This window comes from Orycteropus afer, unplaced genomic scaffold (genome assembly GCF_000298275.1).
Source record: "Orycteropus afer afer isolate SDZICR_OR568_19922 unplaced genomic scaffold, OryAfe1.0 scaffold00089, whole genome shotgun sequence".
NCBI classification, from domain to species: Eukaryota; Metazoa; Chordata; class Mammalia; order Tubulidentata; family Orycteropodidae; genus Orycteropus; species Orycteropus afer.
This window is the reverse complement of record NW_006921676.1, coordinates 5,958,782-5,976,409: the sequence shown is the minus strand read 5'-3', so window position 1 is coordinate 5,976,409 and position 17,628 is coordinate 5,958,782. Positions and strand designations below refer to the sequence as shown.

The 17,628-nt window shown below is 34.0% G+C and overlaps 2 protein-coding genes across 2 annotated transcripts in view; one reads left to right on the top strand and one right to left on the bottom strand.

The window, feature by feature from the left end:
* Positions 1-548, top strand: part of PROZ (protein Z, vitamin K dependent plasma glycoprotein) — a 54,458-nt gene extending 53,910 nt beyond the window's left edge. Inside the window, exon 6 of the mRNA XM_007942409.1 lies at positions 37-548. Coding sequence (XP_007940600.1) covers positions 37-548 — 512 coding nt within the window. The remainder of the gene's footprint in view (positions 1-36) is intronic.
* A 4,220-nt stretch (positions 549-4,768) lies between these two features.
* PCID2 (PCI domain containing 2) overlaps positions 4,769-17,628 on the bottom strand; it is a 55,835-nt gene continuing 42,975 nt past the window's right edge. Inside the window, exons 7-14 of the mRNA XM_007942408.1 lie at positions 15,570-15,673; positions 9,954-10,029; positions 8,984-9,125; positions 8,142-8,242; positions 7,107-7,180; positions 6,835-6,960; positions 5,472-5,595; positions 4,769-4,858 (exon numbers count right to left, since the gene is read on the bottom strand). Of these exons, the coding sequence (XP_007940599.1) occupies positions 4,769-4,858; positions 5,472-5,595; positions 6,835-6,960; positions 7,107-7,180; positions 8,142-8,242; positions 8,984-9,125; positions 9,954-10,029; positions 15,570-15,673 (837 nt within the window). The remainder of the gene's footprint in view (positions 4,859-5,471; positions 5,596-6,834; positions 6,961-7,106; positions 7,181-8,141; positions 8,243-8,983; positions 9,126-9,953; positions 10,030-15,569; positions 15,674-17,628) is intronic.

The window sequence follows — 17,628 nt, the reverse complement described above, 5'->3', positions numbered from 1 at the left end:
AGACTTTAAAAAACTGGTGATTGTTCATTATTTCAGATTTTAATAGAACAAGCAATGACCCACTGACAATTAAGATAAAGAAACTGTATGTGCACATGAGATACAATGAAGACACTGGGGAAAATAACATGTCACTGTTAGAGCTGGAGGAACCTATTCAGTGCCTTAGCACTGGGCTTCCCATCTGTATGCCTGAAAAGGACTTTATGGAGCACATTCTAATTCCAGGGAAAGTGGGCTTTGTCAGCGGCTGGACAGTCAATGGGACTGAACTAGGCGACTCACTAATGAAGGTGCCGGTTACTCATTTCGATGGTGAGGAATGTGAAAAAGTACTTAATGTGACAGTCACAACAAGAATGTATTGTGAGAAGAGTGAAATGGTTGCTGGGCAGTGGGTGGAGGGAAGCATTGTCACAAGAGAACACAAAGGCACTTGGTTTTTGACAGGGATTATGTACTCATCACCAACAGAAGAATATGGACAGGTATTTCTTTTCACTAAGATTTCAAGATACTCACTCTGGTTTAGACAAATAATGAAATAATTAAAACTCAGCTAAATAGAAAGAATAAGATGTGGTGAAATTCCAAATTTTAACTGCAACCATGAATTTAAACTGAAAATTGTTACAACAAAGCAATTGCAAGGCCATCAGAAAAGCCTAGTCAACATATTAACTATTAGACTTATTTCTTGCTACATCATTCCTAAGTGTTGTAATATTTCTTTCTTTAGAATATTTTAATCTAAACAGAGACATTAAGAGGACTAGATACCTTAAGTAATAAAATAGCATATACCTGTTAGTTATAAAACAACCCAGTTTTCTGTAATTATCTACTTTTCCAAATCTAATGCTTTATGATGTTAATGAGCCAATGAACATAGCTTAGTCTAATAATATACTACAAATAACTGTATATCTTTGATATGGAAGCTTATAAGAACTGCTAGTCAGTTATAATAATAATTCTGCTGGGTTTACCTATTGCCAGTGTGAGTGAAATGGTTGCTAAATGTTGGAAGAAGTAACTAGAAAAGGATTAGCAAGGAAGGAGAAAAATAATACTAAAAGGGAATAGAAGCTATTTTAGAGAAAAGGATTAGGAAGCTTAAGAGAGTCTTAGAAGATTTAGGCCTTTAAATTAGTACAAGAAATGTACTTACTGATGGAGAGAATCCTCATAGACAGATTCCAAGGAAGCAACTGATTCAGGATTTGAATGCTGGAATCTCTCAATGCTGCTACTTAACTATGTAACTCTTGAACAATTATTTCTTGCCTCATTTTTCTCACCTCTACATGAGAATAATAATAGCATCTACCAAGTAAGGCTAAGTTAAAGCTGGGATAGTATTTAACACATTTGTTGAATAATAATAATCTATCGTCATCATGAAAGCTGCAGTTTCAACCAAGAATAGAAAAGATACAGAGTCCAGAACAAAAAATTGTGCTTCCTTGGAGATGATAAGAACATGAAGTGGGGGTTCTAATTTGTACTGTAAATGAGAAGTGAGAGCAAATGGGTAGAAATGTTAACAGTTTAATTTTTAAGTTAATCAAAGTGAGTGGCAAAACCACTCAACTACGTGTGCATAATTTCTAGCCCAACAGTTGAAGTGTAATAAAACAGTTTTCACAGGCTAACTGGCTCCGTGTACTCTATAGCAAAAGGCAGGAGAAAAAGGGAAACCACATAGAAAATATACAACTCCAGACACAGAGTGCTTGGGTGAAGGTAGTCTGCTGGGGGTCTCTTACTGTAGAAGAGAGCTGTTAAAGAGTAGAGAGGATTTTATTTTTAAGGGCTTAAACATGGAGGTTGATTTAAATATTCATTTGAGTTGAAAAAGTTTCAACAATTCAGATTTTTTAAGTCTTAACTATTCTTAAATATGCTAAGTATCTCTTTCATTTTTGATATATTTTTGATGTTATACTTTAATACCAGAATTAAACTTTTTTTGGGGGTGGAGTGGGTGTTGCAATCTACAGATAAATTGGTCTATGTCTGAAAGAATTGGCAATGCTAATCAAACTCAGACTGACTGGGAGAGCAGCAGGCAACTAGGGTAAATTTAAACATCTTACTAAAATTTATTTGTATTATTTTAAACGTATCACAAAGTAATTAGTTCATCTACTTAAAAGCCTACCTACTTAAATTCTACTATGTGTATCAGGTTAAAATTGTGCTGCATAGGGTTTTTAATAACCGATGCTTTGGAAGTATATCACAAGACTTTTCTTCTGAGGCGCCTCTGTGTGGACGCAAATCTCCAACCTCTCTATCAGTGGGCGAGCATGTAAACCATTTTGCACCACCCAGGGTCTTAAATGCCTACTGATGATTTAAAAACTGAGTAATAAGCATTGCAATATTTATGTAAATAATGCTGCAAAAATACCAAAAATCTTGTTTATGGTATTAACTTGTACTTCAAATCTGAATTTGCTTAACTAGAGTAGAAATCCTACTTGAAAATTATTACAAACACAGCATAAGCAGAAGTAAAGCAAATGAAGGATTTCATTGCAGTAATTATGGGCTTTATAAACCAGGATTGTTACAGAGAAGGTAAAGGCCTGAAATGCCAGCTGAGACATGAAGGGGCATTCAAAATGGAAAGAACTGCTTTTAGTATATAAAGTTCAATAAAATGGTTAGAAATCATTTGAGATAATCAAACCAAACAATAAAACTCAAGATAAAGGTGTTAGCTTAGCTTTGGTGACCTTTTAGATGGGCCAAACTATTCTTGGGCAGAGATTAACTGATTATTTGCTGTCCACACCAAACAAACACAATGATAAATGTCTTTATGTATGTTCCTGTGCTTGAATTAGGCCAATCTGCACATAGGCTTTTACACAAAGAGTATATCTATAGGTGCATATATTGTTAAATATAATCATCTATTACCTTAAACTGTTAATCCTTGATTATATGTATTAATATTTACTGTTTAAATTACTTGAAAACATTGACAAACTCAGCTTTCTGTTGCTATTAAATCCAGCTGTATGAAATTCAGGTATATGTAAAGAAATTCAAATATTCAAATTACTATAAAAACAAACTTTCAACTGGATGTTAAAGGATGTTTAAGGTCCTCTGCTGAGTGATGGAAAGATCAGATTTCCATATGTAATGCCGTAAGAAAATAGTAGCCCAGTGGAGATAAACCTACTATGTTGTTGTTGTTATGTGCCATTGAGTCATACCCGACTTTTAGCAACCCCTCCTTGAGTTTCTGAGGCAGTATCACTATGGAAATAGACTGCCCAACCTTTCTTCTGAGTAGTGGCTGGTGGGTTTGAACCGCCAGCCTTTTGGTTAGCAGTCAAGTGCCTTAGGCACTATGCTACCAGAGCTCCTAAACCTACTATAGAAAACAGAAATATATACCCCTGGAACATTTTTGCCAGTGTGAAGTCATTCTGTGGCTGTCCTAGTGGCCATATTCTTCTGCTTATGGAAACTGTTGGCTCCGTTTAACTTGTTGCTAAGTGGTGAAACAGCTCTAGAAGTCAGTAAGAACTCACTGGCATGAAATCTACATGCTTTCATTTTGGAGGTAGAGCTTATATTCTTTCAGCTTGAATCTGTATGTGACTAAGGCAGAACTTACACTATGACTGATAAGACTAGGTCACAAGAGGTGATATGGCTTCTACTTGTTTCTTTTGGGATAATCACTTTTGGAACTCAGCCACCATGCCATGAGGAAGCCCAAGTAATCTTTGGAGAGGTCCATGTAAAGAAGAACGGCATACCCTGGCCCATGGCCCAGTTTAAGCTCTGAGGTGACAGGCCAGCACTGATGTGCCTGCTCCATGAGTGACCCATCTTGAAGGGGATCATCTAGCCCCCAGTACAGTCACCCCAACTAATGTCACATGAAGCAGAGACAAACTGTCCTCATTGAGCCCTGAACATATTGCAGATTTATGAGCAAAATTAATGTGTGTCTGTTTAAGCCACTAAGTCTTAGAGTAGCTGGTTATGCAGGAGGAAACTGACAGAGGAGCCATGTACATAAGTCAAAAGTTTTTCGTTATGTAGCTGCTATAGAAGAAAAGGGAATTCAAATTTTCTAGAATGGGTCCTTTGAACAAAGGGAAAGAGCAGCTTTTAAATTTGATACTTTGCAAAGATGAACTAAAATAGACTCTGATGGAGTTTTCTTCTCTAGTAACTTTTTCATCAACAGAGGACATGGGGATATTCTGAAAAAGGTGAAGATGGCAGGCTATAAAATCTGGAAAATTTCAATAAAATTAAATTCAACTTTTAAAAAGAAGCCTTTTTAATATTTAAAAATAGACGTATCCTGGAAGATCCAATAAAAAATATGCCATTTGCATAAATTCAGAATGTCTTTTTTATAGAAAGACAAAAAAATTTTAAAGACAGACTTCGTGAACAACATTTACAAAAAGTAAACTGGATAGCTGCCTTAAAGACAAAGCCTCCTTTGTAAGAGTTTCAAGAATGTTTCAGAGCCAAATAAGGTGTTTTCACTTTCTGCAATAGGAATTCCAGATCTTTGTGAGGTTAACATTAGTTATGAACGATAAAGGAACTCCAAGTTATCCATGTGTGTATACTGGCAAACTCCAGTCCCATCATCCCTGAAAAGGGGCCTTGAAGAGTTTCCTGGCCTCAGTGAATAACATAATGTTATCAGTAATGACTTCAACAGCAGGATTAAGAACAAAAGTAACAAACAGCTTTTTCCGCCTTCAAGGTTATATATTCAACACACTGTCGACAGTGGAGGGAATGGGTTTTGCTTGCTCACAACTAGCTTCTGATGCTGATGTGATATATAGCCTTTAATGTGACCCTGTAAGAGAAAAAAAAGTAGAACAGGCTTTATATTTCTGGGTTTGTTACACCAAAGATGCTGAGTGATTTAATTAACTAGTCCCTTGGCGTAAACATTTTTCCTCAACAAATTATAAAAAACCAAACCAATCTGATTCATTGTGACCCCACGTGTGTCAGAGTAGAACCATGCTTGATAGTGTTTCCGGTGGCTGATTTTTTCAGAAGTAGATTGCCAGAGCTTTCTTCCAAGGTGCCTCTGGGTGGACTTGAACCTCTAATCATTCAGTTAGCAGCTGAGTGCTAACCGTGTGCGCCACCCAGGGATATTTCCCCAGTAATAGTGCAATTTAATTTGATGGGGTGACAATGAATATCATACATAAATACATACACACACACACACACATATGGTAGAAACAGAGAAATATATATTATATCCACTCACCCACCCTCTGTAAAGTCCTTTGAATATTATGCTATTCCCTAAAGTAAAATTAGTTCTATTAGAAAATAACTTCACAAAAGCAAAAGACCTTTTAATAGTTTTGATGCCACTACATTAAAGATTCAAATTCCAAATAAATTCTATACTGAATAGCTGTTTAAATTAAAATAGGTAGATCATATACCATATATATGAGATTAGCCAAAATACACTGGACTTCATCAATATCCACATCTTCTACTTGCATGAATTTCAAGGCAACTAGGAAAGCATCAAGGGACAACTGATGTGTTTTGAGTAACAAATATCTGAAAGAAGAAAAGAGAACTCTATTTTACTAATTAATAAAATGGAGTGTTTCAAAGGCCAAGAAAAGGTTCATCAATTAAGTCAAAAGGGAGGGGGGGGAGAAAACCTTTTATTAAACTACTGTTCAATAGGAATGAAAAAAAATTTTCTCACCTATTAGATACACTCTAAAAATAAGAGCTATTAAATTTTGACTTTTCAATTTAAAGAAGACACAGTACAAATTTATATTTTTTTATATACTGAGTATTTCATTGACTCTAAGATGAATATTTCTTCACATTTTAGTATCTCTGAAATCAGGATATTTCTTACTTACAATGGATAGTAACTTAGAGTCAATAGAATATTATTACTATTTTTGACACACTACTTACAGCTATATTAAAAAGCCTGATTTCATCTGAAGTTTAATTAATATAGATCCTGTTGGGACTAAGTCTCAACAGAGAAAAGTCAACTTCCAGTATCACATGTAAGAAAAGGAATAATTATATAAAGATTTAATTTTCTGGCAAATAAGGGTAAAAAAGAGAGCTTTTGATGATCATAAATAAAGAAATTAAGCAATTAGTTTTACACAAACTGATAAACTATAAAGTATTTGATTTTTAGGGCAAACATTAAAAAATATTTGTTACATATGTTGGCAAATGTCTTGTTGTATATGTTTTCACCACAAAAGTAAAAAAAAAAAAAATTGTTATAATATTCTCTTATCACATATAACTCTGTATTGTATCAAAAAGTTAAACTGCCTCCCCCAAAAGTATAGACAGAGTTATTTGTTTAGTCATCTATCTCAACATCAAGTCAATTAAGAGGCAATGAGTAGCTTTGGGAAGTTTCATTTTATTCCACACAATTAAAGGGAAAATTATGGGACCTAAACTCACATAAGGAGCTCTGGTAGCATAGTGGCTAAAGCACTTGACTGCTAACCAGAAGGCTGGCGGTTCAAACCCACCAGCCACTCCTCGGAAGGAAGGTTGGGCAATCCTACTTCCGTAGTGATACTGCCTCGGAAACCCAAGGAGGGGTCGCTATGAGTCAGGGCCGACTCAACGGCACATAACAACAACAACAACAACAAACTCACATAGATTATCATCCTTATCTCAGAAGAATATATATCACCTCTTACTATGACAATTTTCGTAACTTGACAACTCTACTGCATGAGTTACACTAAGAGTTTAGCAATAGTTAATTAGTTAGAAAGAAAACACTTTGCTTACACTTTCTTAAAAAGATTCCTATAAGTGATGATCTTCAGCTTTTCAAGAATAAGGAAAATGCCACAGCGAATAAAAAAGGTTTCATGTTTTGTCAGAGCTTCATTCAGTAGTAAGAGATTACCTTCGCTGGGGTGAGAGAGGGAAAGACAATGCAAGAATAAGAATAAAACATAATTCCAGCAAAAAGCAATTATTTCTTATACAAGATGAGAGAAAGTTTTATTAATTTTATATTTTAAAAAATCTCAAATGATAAAGATAAAATACTCTACCTTACAGCTTTGGTTACTTCAGCAAATTGCATAAGATGATACTTTTTCAAAAGTTCAATAGTTGGCATATGACCCTAAGACAAAGAGTTAATTTACAAAATAAAAATGTTTTATTTCTGATAAAATTCTTATAAGGGAATTAAGTATATGACAAAATGCAACTTGTGTTTTCTTAGAAATTCTTCTTAAGTAGCTGAACAAGGATTAAAAATTTCACAATACACTGAGAAAAACAAAAAAATAAAAAACACTGGCCAGAAATCAGAAAACCTGTAAAAGTCCAGTTTTGTCATTCAAATGACATGTAATCGTGACCTTACTTTCCCTGACATAATGCTTCATGTCTCTTATCATTTATATAATAGGGAAGAAAGTGGTAACTGAAATATTTTGCAGAAGAATCAATTAAAAAGTTTAAAACTGTTGTCTCAGTGAAGTAGGACTAGAAGTGAGGAGGGACAGAAACAGCACTATTGTTTCTCCATTGTAAGCTATTTTAATTATTTATGTTTTTAATCATATTATATATTGCTTTGGGAATTAAAAAAAATTTAATGGGAGGAAAAAAACTTTACCTATCACTTTGAGTATATGTATAGTTAATCAATTAACTTACCAGTTACTTGGTATTTCTTTTCAAAGAGCAAAAATAAATTTTGGTGACTCAATAAATACCTACAAGATAGGCTGGAATGACATTTTCCTTTCTTAGTTAAACCATTTGTATTAATGTTAACTATTTTTTATTTTTAGGGGGAAATAACACGCATTTATTCTATCTGTCATATGTTAAGTTTTTGAGTTAGTAGTTTTAAGGAAAAAAAACAGATACAAAGTCTTTCTGGAGGAACTAAAAATATTAATCATGCAGAGACACAGGTCAGGTCACATGCCAGCACTTATTTGTTCTCTATTCTGGGGATGTGCTCACATAGATTTCAGACTGTAATCAAGTACACATCATCTGCTATATTTTAAAAAGTTTATCAACTCTTTAAAGAAAATCATCCAGTAAGCTGAGTAACAATCCCTTACCAACAGCATTTTTACGGGCAGCAAATATATCAGAATCATTCGCTTGTTCTTCTGACTCGAGCGGTGACAACGCTCAAAGGCAAATGACAGATACTCCTCAGCTGTAGAAAGATAGTCCAGTGTCCCCAATCAAAAACTATACCAAAGCATTTAGTATTCTTCAATACTCTATAATAGTAAATTATTACATTTTCTTTCCGACTCCTTATTCTATCACTTCATTCTTTCTTCTTGCTCCTTATTCTCTCGTTATATCCTTATATAAAAAGAAAAAACTGCTTCCTTTATCATTACAAAAAATAGTAGCCTAGTTTCATTTCAGTGATCAGTGATTATTTGTAAGTAAAATCTGTAACACTGAGTTTAAAAACTGCCAGGAAAGTCTTATTTAACAGGGGAAAAAACCTGAAGAAATTAATTTTCAATGCCTAAGGTCACCTGGAGAGCCATTAGGATTAGGATTTTAAAAGTTTTATATTTATATATATGTACAAGTAGCACAGTACTCTGAGGTCAAAAGGCAGACAAACAATTCCTTATATTCAATTCAAAGAACAGTCATAATTATTTCACAAAAAAAGGAAAAAAGGATACACATGATAGACTGTTACACTCTGAAATATATTCTAGAAACCCAGTATAGATTAAAAACCTTCATATATAATTTTCACTTATTTAATCAACTTTAGTGTCCAAAAAAAGAGACTACAACATGGTTTACACATATATTCTACCTTAAGTAATAATAAAACACAGTAACTATGTTCTTTAAACTCTATCACTTAAGTTACCCCAAATGCAATTGTCTAATTTAAAATACAGCAAGAAGATTAATAATATACCTTGTTTAAAGTCACTATCAAACATAGCCTTGCGTCCAACATAGTATTTGTATGTAACTCTCTGTGCAATGCTATAATCATCTTTCAGGTTTGAGCTGTCGATTGCTCTAATTAGAGGTTTACACAAATGGAGTTTATTGATCTGTAATAAATAACAATCCATTTCAAATACGTTTTTAAAAGGCAGGTAGTAAATATAAACACCTACTTTACTAAGCATATGCTTCCTTAAAATGGGAATTATAAAACCTATTTCATATATCAAAATCAGTTATTAAATAATAAAACCTAAAATTAAAAAACTGCATGGCATATGCCACATTCACTTTTGGCCTAAGAAGCACTTCAAAGACAGAATCACCCTCCAGGGCAGCTAAAAGTGATGTTCCATGATGAGCCTGTATGACTATCTGCAAATACATGTCATATGTATTACAGCAACATAGACAGGGAAAACATGTCAAATATGTGACATGAATGTAAAAGCTCCAAGAACAGATTATCCAAATTTTAGCTGTGGACTTGTGATGGCGTTGCTCTTCATTTGGTCAACTTTATGTAGCAAAGAATGATTTTTTTTTTTTTTTAATTCATCTAGCCACCCATATACTTTTAAACAGTTAATCATTACAATTGAAGTTAGAAGGGTCTGGGATGCAATTGCCTGAATTTAAAGCCCAGTTCCACCAGGCTGGGCCAGTTACTTAATATACTTGCACCTTAGTTTCCCCTAGCAATGATAGTAACATTTAGCTCATGGGACTGAAATTTAAATACAACGATACATGTAAAGCATTTAGAATAGTGCCTTGTACTTAGTAGGCACAAATAAAAGTTACCTGTTATGATTAGGAATAGATTATGATCATTTCCCAAGTAATGTTAGGAAGTGTAGCTAAAACCATGAAAATAATGTATCTGGTAATACAGGGAAAAGGAAAATTTATCAAGTATTCAACCAGAAACATACCTTAAAGTAAATTTTAAATAGCTGATTCACCAGAAACAGCATTCCCCACTTCTTAGAATCCTCTATACCAGCACGACTATGGAAAAATAATTTTTTTAAAAGTTATATAGAAAATAAAAAATTTCATTTAAAAACCACAATATAAACTTTCTAAACAATGTCTTGTGATGAAAATCCCACAGCTCAAGTCAAATAAAATGAAACTATAAAACATATCTTACCTAATAGGTAATACTGAAAAGAGAGCAAAGCAGGAATTCTAATCCCAATTAAATATTTGGATATTTCTCCTGCTATAGCAGTTTCTTCATCAGCTGAGAGAGAAATGCTTAGTTTGAAGCAATATGTAAAAGCTAATTGTTAAAAGTTTACTCTTATTATTATAAACAAAATGAACTACTGAAATATGTGACAAATGGATAAATCTCAAAAAAAGCAAGACACAAAAAGCTCCATAACAGGTTAAACTAATCTATAGTGGAAAATAAGTCAAAACAGTGGCTGCCTTTGCCTAAGGATGAGAGATTGTCTGTGAAGGGGGATGACGGAAATTTCAGGGGAAACAGACCTCTTGAGAGAGGTATGGGTTATACAGCTGGATGCATTTGTTAAAACTCAGCAGACACAGTTAAGATTTGCGGAATTGTATGTAATTTTACTTTTAAGAGTCAAATGAGAAACTCAAGTTTTAATTTAAGGGTGACTTTACTAATGCCTGCTACAGTGTTTAGGAGAAAATGTACTGATGTCTGCAATCTACTTTGAAATACATTAAAAAAAAAAGATAAATTGATGGATGGCTAGAAGAGAAAGATGCATGAATAGGTATGATAAAGCAAATACAGTAAAGTGTTAATAGCAGAAGTGGTGCAAATGTAATTATTCACTGCAAAATTCTTTCATGTTTGCTGAATATTTGAAAATTTCCATAATAAAATGTTGAAAAAAAAATTCAGAGTTGAGTCTGTCCTGTATTTTTATTCTGCAAATGGGTCTTCTTTCAAAAAGCTTACAAACTTTCACAGAAGGTAGTGCCAGAAAGAGACTGCCCAATGGCAGGTTGCCTGGAAATACTAAAGCCAAGAGCATGAAGTCAATGCACGTAAAAATAAAAGTGTTCAATGTGGAAAACAAGCCAAGGGAAAATAACTTACTCCTCAAGACCACACAGAAACATTAAAACAATGTAAGAACATAATTCAGTTTTAAAATATAAATGCTTACTTTAGAGTAACTGTACCTGCTATAACCAGCTTTTTTTATAGGATTTTTGTCACTAATTAGTTGTATGACTAAGTAAGATACTTTCTGTGTCTTGGTTTCATTTTCCTCATCTGTAAAATGGAGACAAATAATAACACTGCCCTATCTACCTTGAAAGAAGCTCTGGTGGCACAGTGCCTAAGGCTGCTTAGCATATGTAGTTCAAACCTACCGGCCGCTCTGTGGAAGGAAGATGGGGCAATCTACTTCTGTAAAGATTTACCACCTCAGAAACCCAATGGGAGTCACTATGAGTCAGAATTGACTCAATGGCAGTGAATTTAATTTTTTATATCTACCTTGAATTTTTTTTTTAAAAAAAGCATAGGCAAGTACTTTGTAAATTATATTACATATCTTACCACAATTATGGTAATATCCTTGCCACTTTGGCACTAGGAATAATGATCTCCTTTGAGCAAAGGTGACAGAAGTAGTAATCCCTAAGGGGAAAGGTTTGTCTCTTGGAATACATAATAGAGCCTCATGAAGAAGACAGTCTTTGGGTAGCTTAGTGGGTTGGGTGAAATCATAATCAGCTAAACTAAAAACAGAAACTTCTAGTATCTAGCATAGACCTTTAGGTTTTCTAGTATCAGAGAAAAATGCAGACACTGTATGGTTTTAGAATGCAGACACTGTATGGTTTTAGAAAGCAGACATTGCATGGTTTTAGAATGGTAAAAGATTTAAAAACAAAAAACAAAAAACACCACAGGGAATCAGCAGAACATTAGTGAAAAAACTGACAGACTCTATGATAAATTTAATTTTCTGTATCAGCTGGGCCTTAATGTATTTCCCAAACACTTTAGAATGTCCCTAACAGGATTCTTTGTCTATTTCATAGAACAGCCTTCCAATCTGTCCTTTGCTATTTCTCCCAATTCCCTATGCCAAATACGTTCCCTCTTCAATCAAAGTTGTCAATCTCTTCCTAAATTCTCCCTTTGTTTAAATGATACTAGTCATTCCTAATGTACCTTTCTGCCTTTTTTTCTACTTTCAATTTCTTTTCAAAAGTTACCCTTTGTCAAAGAACCACTTCAATGATGTTGTTACTCTAAATGTGTAACTTTTCTTTATTGAAATACAATTCACATGCCATAAAATTCACCCCTTTAAAGTGTACAATTCAGTGGTTTTCAGTCATTCACAAATTTGTACAAGCATCACCACTAATTCCAGCATATTTTAGCACTATAAAAACAACCCCATATCCATTAGCAGTCTGTATTCATCCCAACTCCCTCAAGCTCCTGGCAACTGCCTATCTACTTTCTTTCCCTATAAAACCCAAATCCATTGCTATCAAGTTGATCCCTACTCATAGCAATCCTACAGGATAGAGTAGAACTGTCCTACAGTTTCCAACATTGTAATCTTTACAGGAGCAGACTGTCACATCTTTTTCCTGCAAAGTGGCTGATGGGTTAAGCAGCCAAGGACTTAACCACTATGCCACCAGGGTTCTTTTCCCTATCTCTACAGATTTGCTTATTCTGGGTATTTCATATAATGGGATGATATAATAACTGGCTTTTTGTTTTGGCTTCTTTCATTTAGCATGTTTTCAAGGTTCCTCCATGTTATAACATGTATCATGCCTTTTATGGTTGAATAATACTTCATTGTATCAGTATATCCCATTTTATTTATACGTTATGATCAGTTGATATTCATTTGGGTTATTTCCACACACACAAAAAAATCTAGACAAATAAAAATACAGTTTTCAAAAATCTTGAATCACACTGAGGGTAAGAAGAAACTACCATTAATGCTTTGGAATATATACTTCCAAAATGCTTTCTATATGGAAAACAAACACACACCCACATACATACAGATAATCTTGTGAGAATCCCCAACCTTTGATGGCCTCTGCTATGGCCATTTACTTGTGTTCCTTCTCATAGAACTAAAGAAGATTAACAGGTTTTAATCATTATTCTTAAGCAAGACAGGTCAGGATCACAACATAGTATCATTATGGCAAACATACCTGAACTGAGGAAGAGCAAATAATATATGAAAATCCCTTACTTAAAGCCTTTTACTTTTTTTTACTTAAAGCTTTTTGACATGTTTGCTTTCCAGTTGCCACTGAAATAATATGACTCATAGTGACCCCATGTGTCACAGTAAAACTGTGGTCCAAAGGGTTTCCAATTCCTGGCTGTTCAGAGTAGATCACCAGGCTTTTCTTCCACAGCAGGCACTTCTGAATTCAAGCCCTTAACCTTTTGGTTAGAAGTCAAGTGTATGAACTATTTGTACCACCCAAGGGCTTTTGACATATATGCTACCGTAAATAAAAACAAAAAACTCACTGCCGTCGAGTTGTTTCTGACTCATAGTAACCTCTTTTTGGGTTTCTGAGGGGGTATCTCTATGGAAGTAGATTGCCTAATCTTCCTTCTGAGGAGTGGCTGGCTGGTGGGTTTGCATCACCAGCCCTCTAGTTAGCAGTCAAATGTCTTAGACACGATGCCACCAGAGTTCCCACTATAAATAAAGGAACCTTTATATCATAAAGGTCTGGTTTCATCACAGTTTCACAAATAACTAAAAAGTAATAACAACATTGCAAGGGAGTCTGATGACATAAAACTGTAAGGTACAGGCTGATCCTCTGTGATCTTTTCCCAATTACTCAGGGTGCAACTGTCAGCACTGGGGCCTTGGATTGTTTAGAATAGTGGTTCTCAAATTGTGGTCCCTGAGCAGCAGCAGCAGCACCTGGTAACATGCAAATTCTCAGGTATACTCCAGAAATTCTGGAGTTTGGGCCCAGCACTCTGTGTCTTAACAAGCCCTCCAGATAAGTATGGTGCTCACTAAAGTCGGAGAAGCACTGATTTAAATCAGAGTTTGGCAAACTACAGCCCACAAGTCAATTCCAGCCTATGGCCTTTATTTTACAGGTAGTGAACTAATAATGGTTTTTTTGTTGTTGTTGTTTTTAAATGGCTGAAAAATCATCAAAAGATTTTTTCACTAAATGTGAAAACTATGAAACTCAAATTTCATTGTTCAAAAACACTGAAAAAAATGTTTTATCAGAACACAGCCACATTTGTTCATTGATGCATTGTCTATAGCTCCTTTCACACTACTATGGCCCACAAAGCCTAAAATATCTAAAATAAAAAGTTGGCTGACCTATGATTTAGAGGACAAAGAGTGGTGAAATATGACAAGTCACAATACTTTCCAGGAACAATGTTTTTTTGTTTGTTTACATGCTATATTTTTCTTTGCTTTATAATTTCCTAAAACAATCAAATACCCTTGTGACTATATAATGGATGAAGACATGGTGCTTCAGGAGAAAAAAGTAGAAACTCTCAAGTAGAATCAAATGAAAAGTATAGAATTTTTAAGAATAATTTTTTATTTCTAAAATAGAAATAAGTAATGAAATAAATAATACAAACAAATAATCACAGAAAAAAATCAATGTGAAAAGGCAAGTCAAGACAAATCAATCAAAATGAAGGAAAAAGAAAAGAAAAAAAGTAAAAAAATAAACAAGAGTCTGTAGAATAATATCATGTGCTTTAACATACAAGTAATTGGAATCCCAGAAGGAGAACAGAAAGAATAGAAAGAAAAAAAAAGCTTAAACATGTAAATAATAATAATAATAATACAAATGTTTAATCTAATAGAAAATATCACTTATACATCCAAAAAGCTCAATGAATCCTAAAAAGGAGAAATACAAAAACAACGAGACATATGAGTAAAATTAATGAAAGCAAAATATAAATAAAGAGAAAACAATAGCCAGAGGGGAAAAAATGACCTATCATACATATACTTGGAAAAATGATAAGAATGACAACTTGCTTCTAATCAGAAAGAGAGGAAACCAGATGGAATGACATTTTTAAAGTATGAAAAATGGTCAATTTGCTAGAATTACCTACCAAAATGATCCTTCAAAAATAAAGGAAAAATAAAGACATTTTCAGAAAAATGAAAGCTTAGAGAATTCAACTATAAGTAGACCTGAACTTTAAAATAAATAAATAAATAAACAAACAAATAGATAAATAAGTAAATAAAACTAAAGAAGTTCTTCAGGATAGAAAAAAATGATACCAGATGGAAACGCAGATTACAGGAAGGAATAGCTCTAGAAATGGTAATATGGGTAAATATAAAAGACTACTTACAAAGCAATCGACTGTTTGAGGCAAAAATAATAAAAATGATTGTGGGATTTATAATACATGTAGAAATAAAATATAGGACAAAAATAGACAAAGGACAGGAAGGGGCAAATACTTTTGGCAATACATACAAGATTGGTAATATCCTACATCCTTCAAAATCTTTACTTACGTGTCACTGGCACAGACACGGAAACAACTCATCAATAATTCAGCAGCTTTTTCCAACATGTCTCCAACTTTGCTTTTTCCTTTCTTTACTAACTGTTGATCTGCCTAATAGAATATAAAAGCAATTATTTACTTCCTCTAGATTCCTTAATTTAAAAAGAAAATCACAATGCAGCTAAGAGCAAAAGTGGCTACAATGAAGAGTCAAAGGCCTAAAATGTTCAGGAGAAATCATCTAGTCTATACTACAATATTGTTAAAAACTGAGAAATTTATAGATTATTCCAACTCTTCCACACATTCAATCTCTCTTCAACCAATTCAAGCTAATAAGATACTAATTTTTTAAATGTAAATTGCATATGGCACTAGGCTAGAAAGGTTTTTCCTTCCTAAGTCACTAAACTTCACATTTCCTATAACCCTTGAAACAATGTTTGTTTGTTTTTTAATTGTGATTTGGGTGAAAGTTTACAGAGCAAATTCACCTTCCATATAGCGGTTCACATACACTTGGGTTCATGACATTAACTACAATTTACCACAATGCAACAGCTCCCTCCTCCCACTTCCTTCCTATAGTTACCTCTTCCCTGTGTCCTTCCCTCCATGTACTCCTGCCCCAAGCTATGTTCCTGTGCATACATAGCCCTTCCATTCTCCCATGACTGTTCTCTCCAAGGAGTGTATCTAGCTAGTATAAATGTTCACCTCATATGTCTGTCTTTTGTTTGGCTGGAAGCCACCAGTGTAGGTTCAATTCCAGACCTGAAGGGCAGCTAGGGGCCAGAGTCTCAGTGGTTCCATCAGGCTCTATCAGATCAACAAACCTGGTCCTTTTTTCTTTCTTTTTTTTTCCAAATGGAAACAAAAATTTTTGCTAAATATTAAAGTCAATATTAAGTTTGGCAATTCTTTTGTTTTTAGGAGGATAGTCTTGTTAAAGAAGAAACTTGGTTTTCTCCCACTCATAGTCTTTAGAGCAGTAATTCTCAAAATATGGTACATGAATACTTAGGGATCTAAAAGATGCTTGCAGAGGATCCTCCACAAGATCAAAGCCATTTCCATAATAATACTAAGCCATCATTTGTCTTTTAAAAAAATACTGCACATACACACACACACATATATTTTACTTTACTGTTTTTTTACACAGATGGTTAAAAAAACAATGGTAGGTGAAATCACTGGAGCCTTATGAGTTAACTAGTAATCGCTGTATCCTTAACTGCCATGCACTTGGAGTAAATAAGAAAGCTAGCTTGTTTTACTTTTAAAATGGCCTTGATGACCTAGTAAATATTAATTTTTTAAGTCTTGATCCTTGAGTACATCCTTGTAATGAAATAAATATTTATAAAGCACTTCTGCTGCATACTTAAGTATGATAGCTTTTTTAAGGAAAAGCATGTGGGCAACTGAGTTGCAAGGTGAACTAGCTACTTTTCTCATAGAACAAGCAACTGTAAGACAAACATAGTTATTTAGGCTTGAGCATTTGGTAGACCATTTTCTCAAAAACAAATGAAACAAAACTGTCAATTCTAGGCAAACAACTGACAGTATCTGTGGTCAAAGATAATATTTGAGCTTTCAAACAAAAATCAGAATTTTGGAAACCTTGTATTGACCACCTTGAGTTGACAGCTTCCCTATTACTTCAAAACCTTTCTGATTAGGTCATTGGATATATTAATAAATGTGGTTCTTGTTTTTTTAACAATGAAATGTGTCAACATTTAGAACATCTGTGTAACTCACTATACCATTATTTTTAAAATAACTAATGTATAATATTACAAAACCACACAGGGTAAAAGAGCCATTCAAAGTGCAAAAAAATCAACACCACAATTCAATAGTAAAGTAATGTAACAGGATATGAAAAAGTCACTGATGCAGTTTCAGAGTCTACACTGTAACTAACCTTAAGGATCTTGTTGTTGTTATGTGCCATCGAGTTGGATCCGACTCATAGCGACCCCTCCTTGGGTTTCCGAGGCAGTATCACTATGGAAGTAGATTGCCCCATCTTCCTTCCAAGGAGTGGCTGGTGG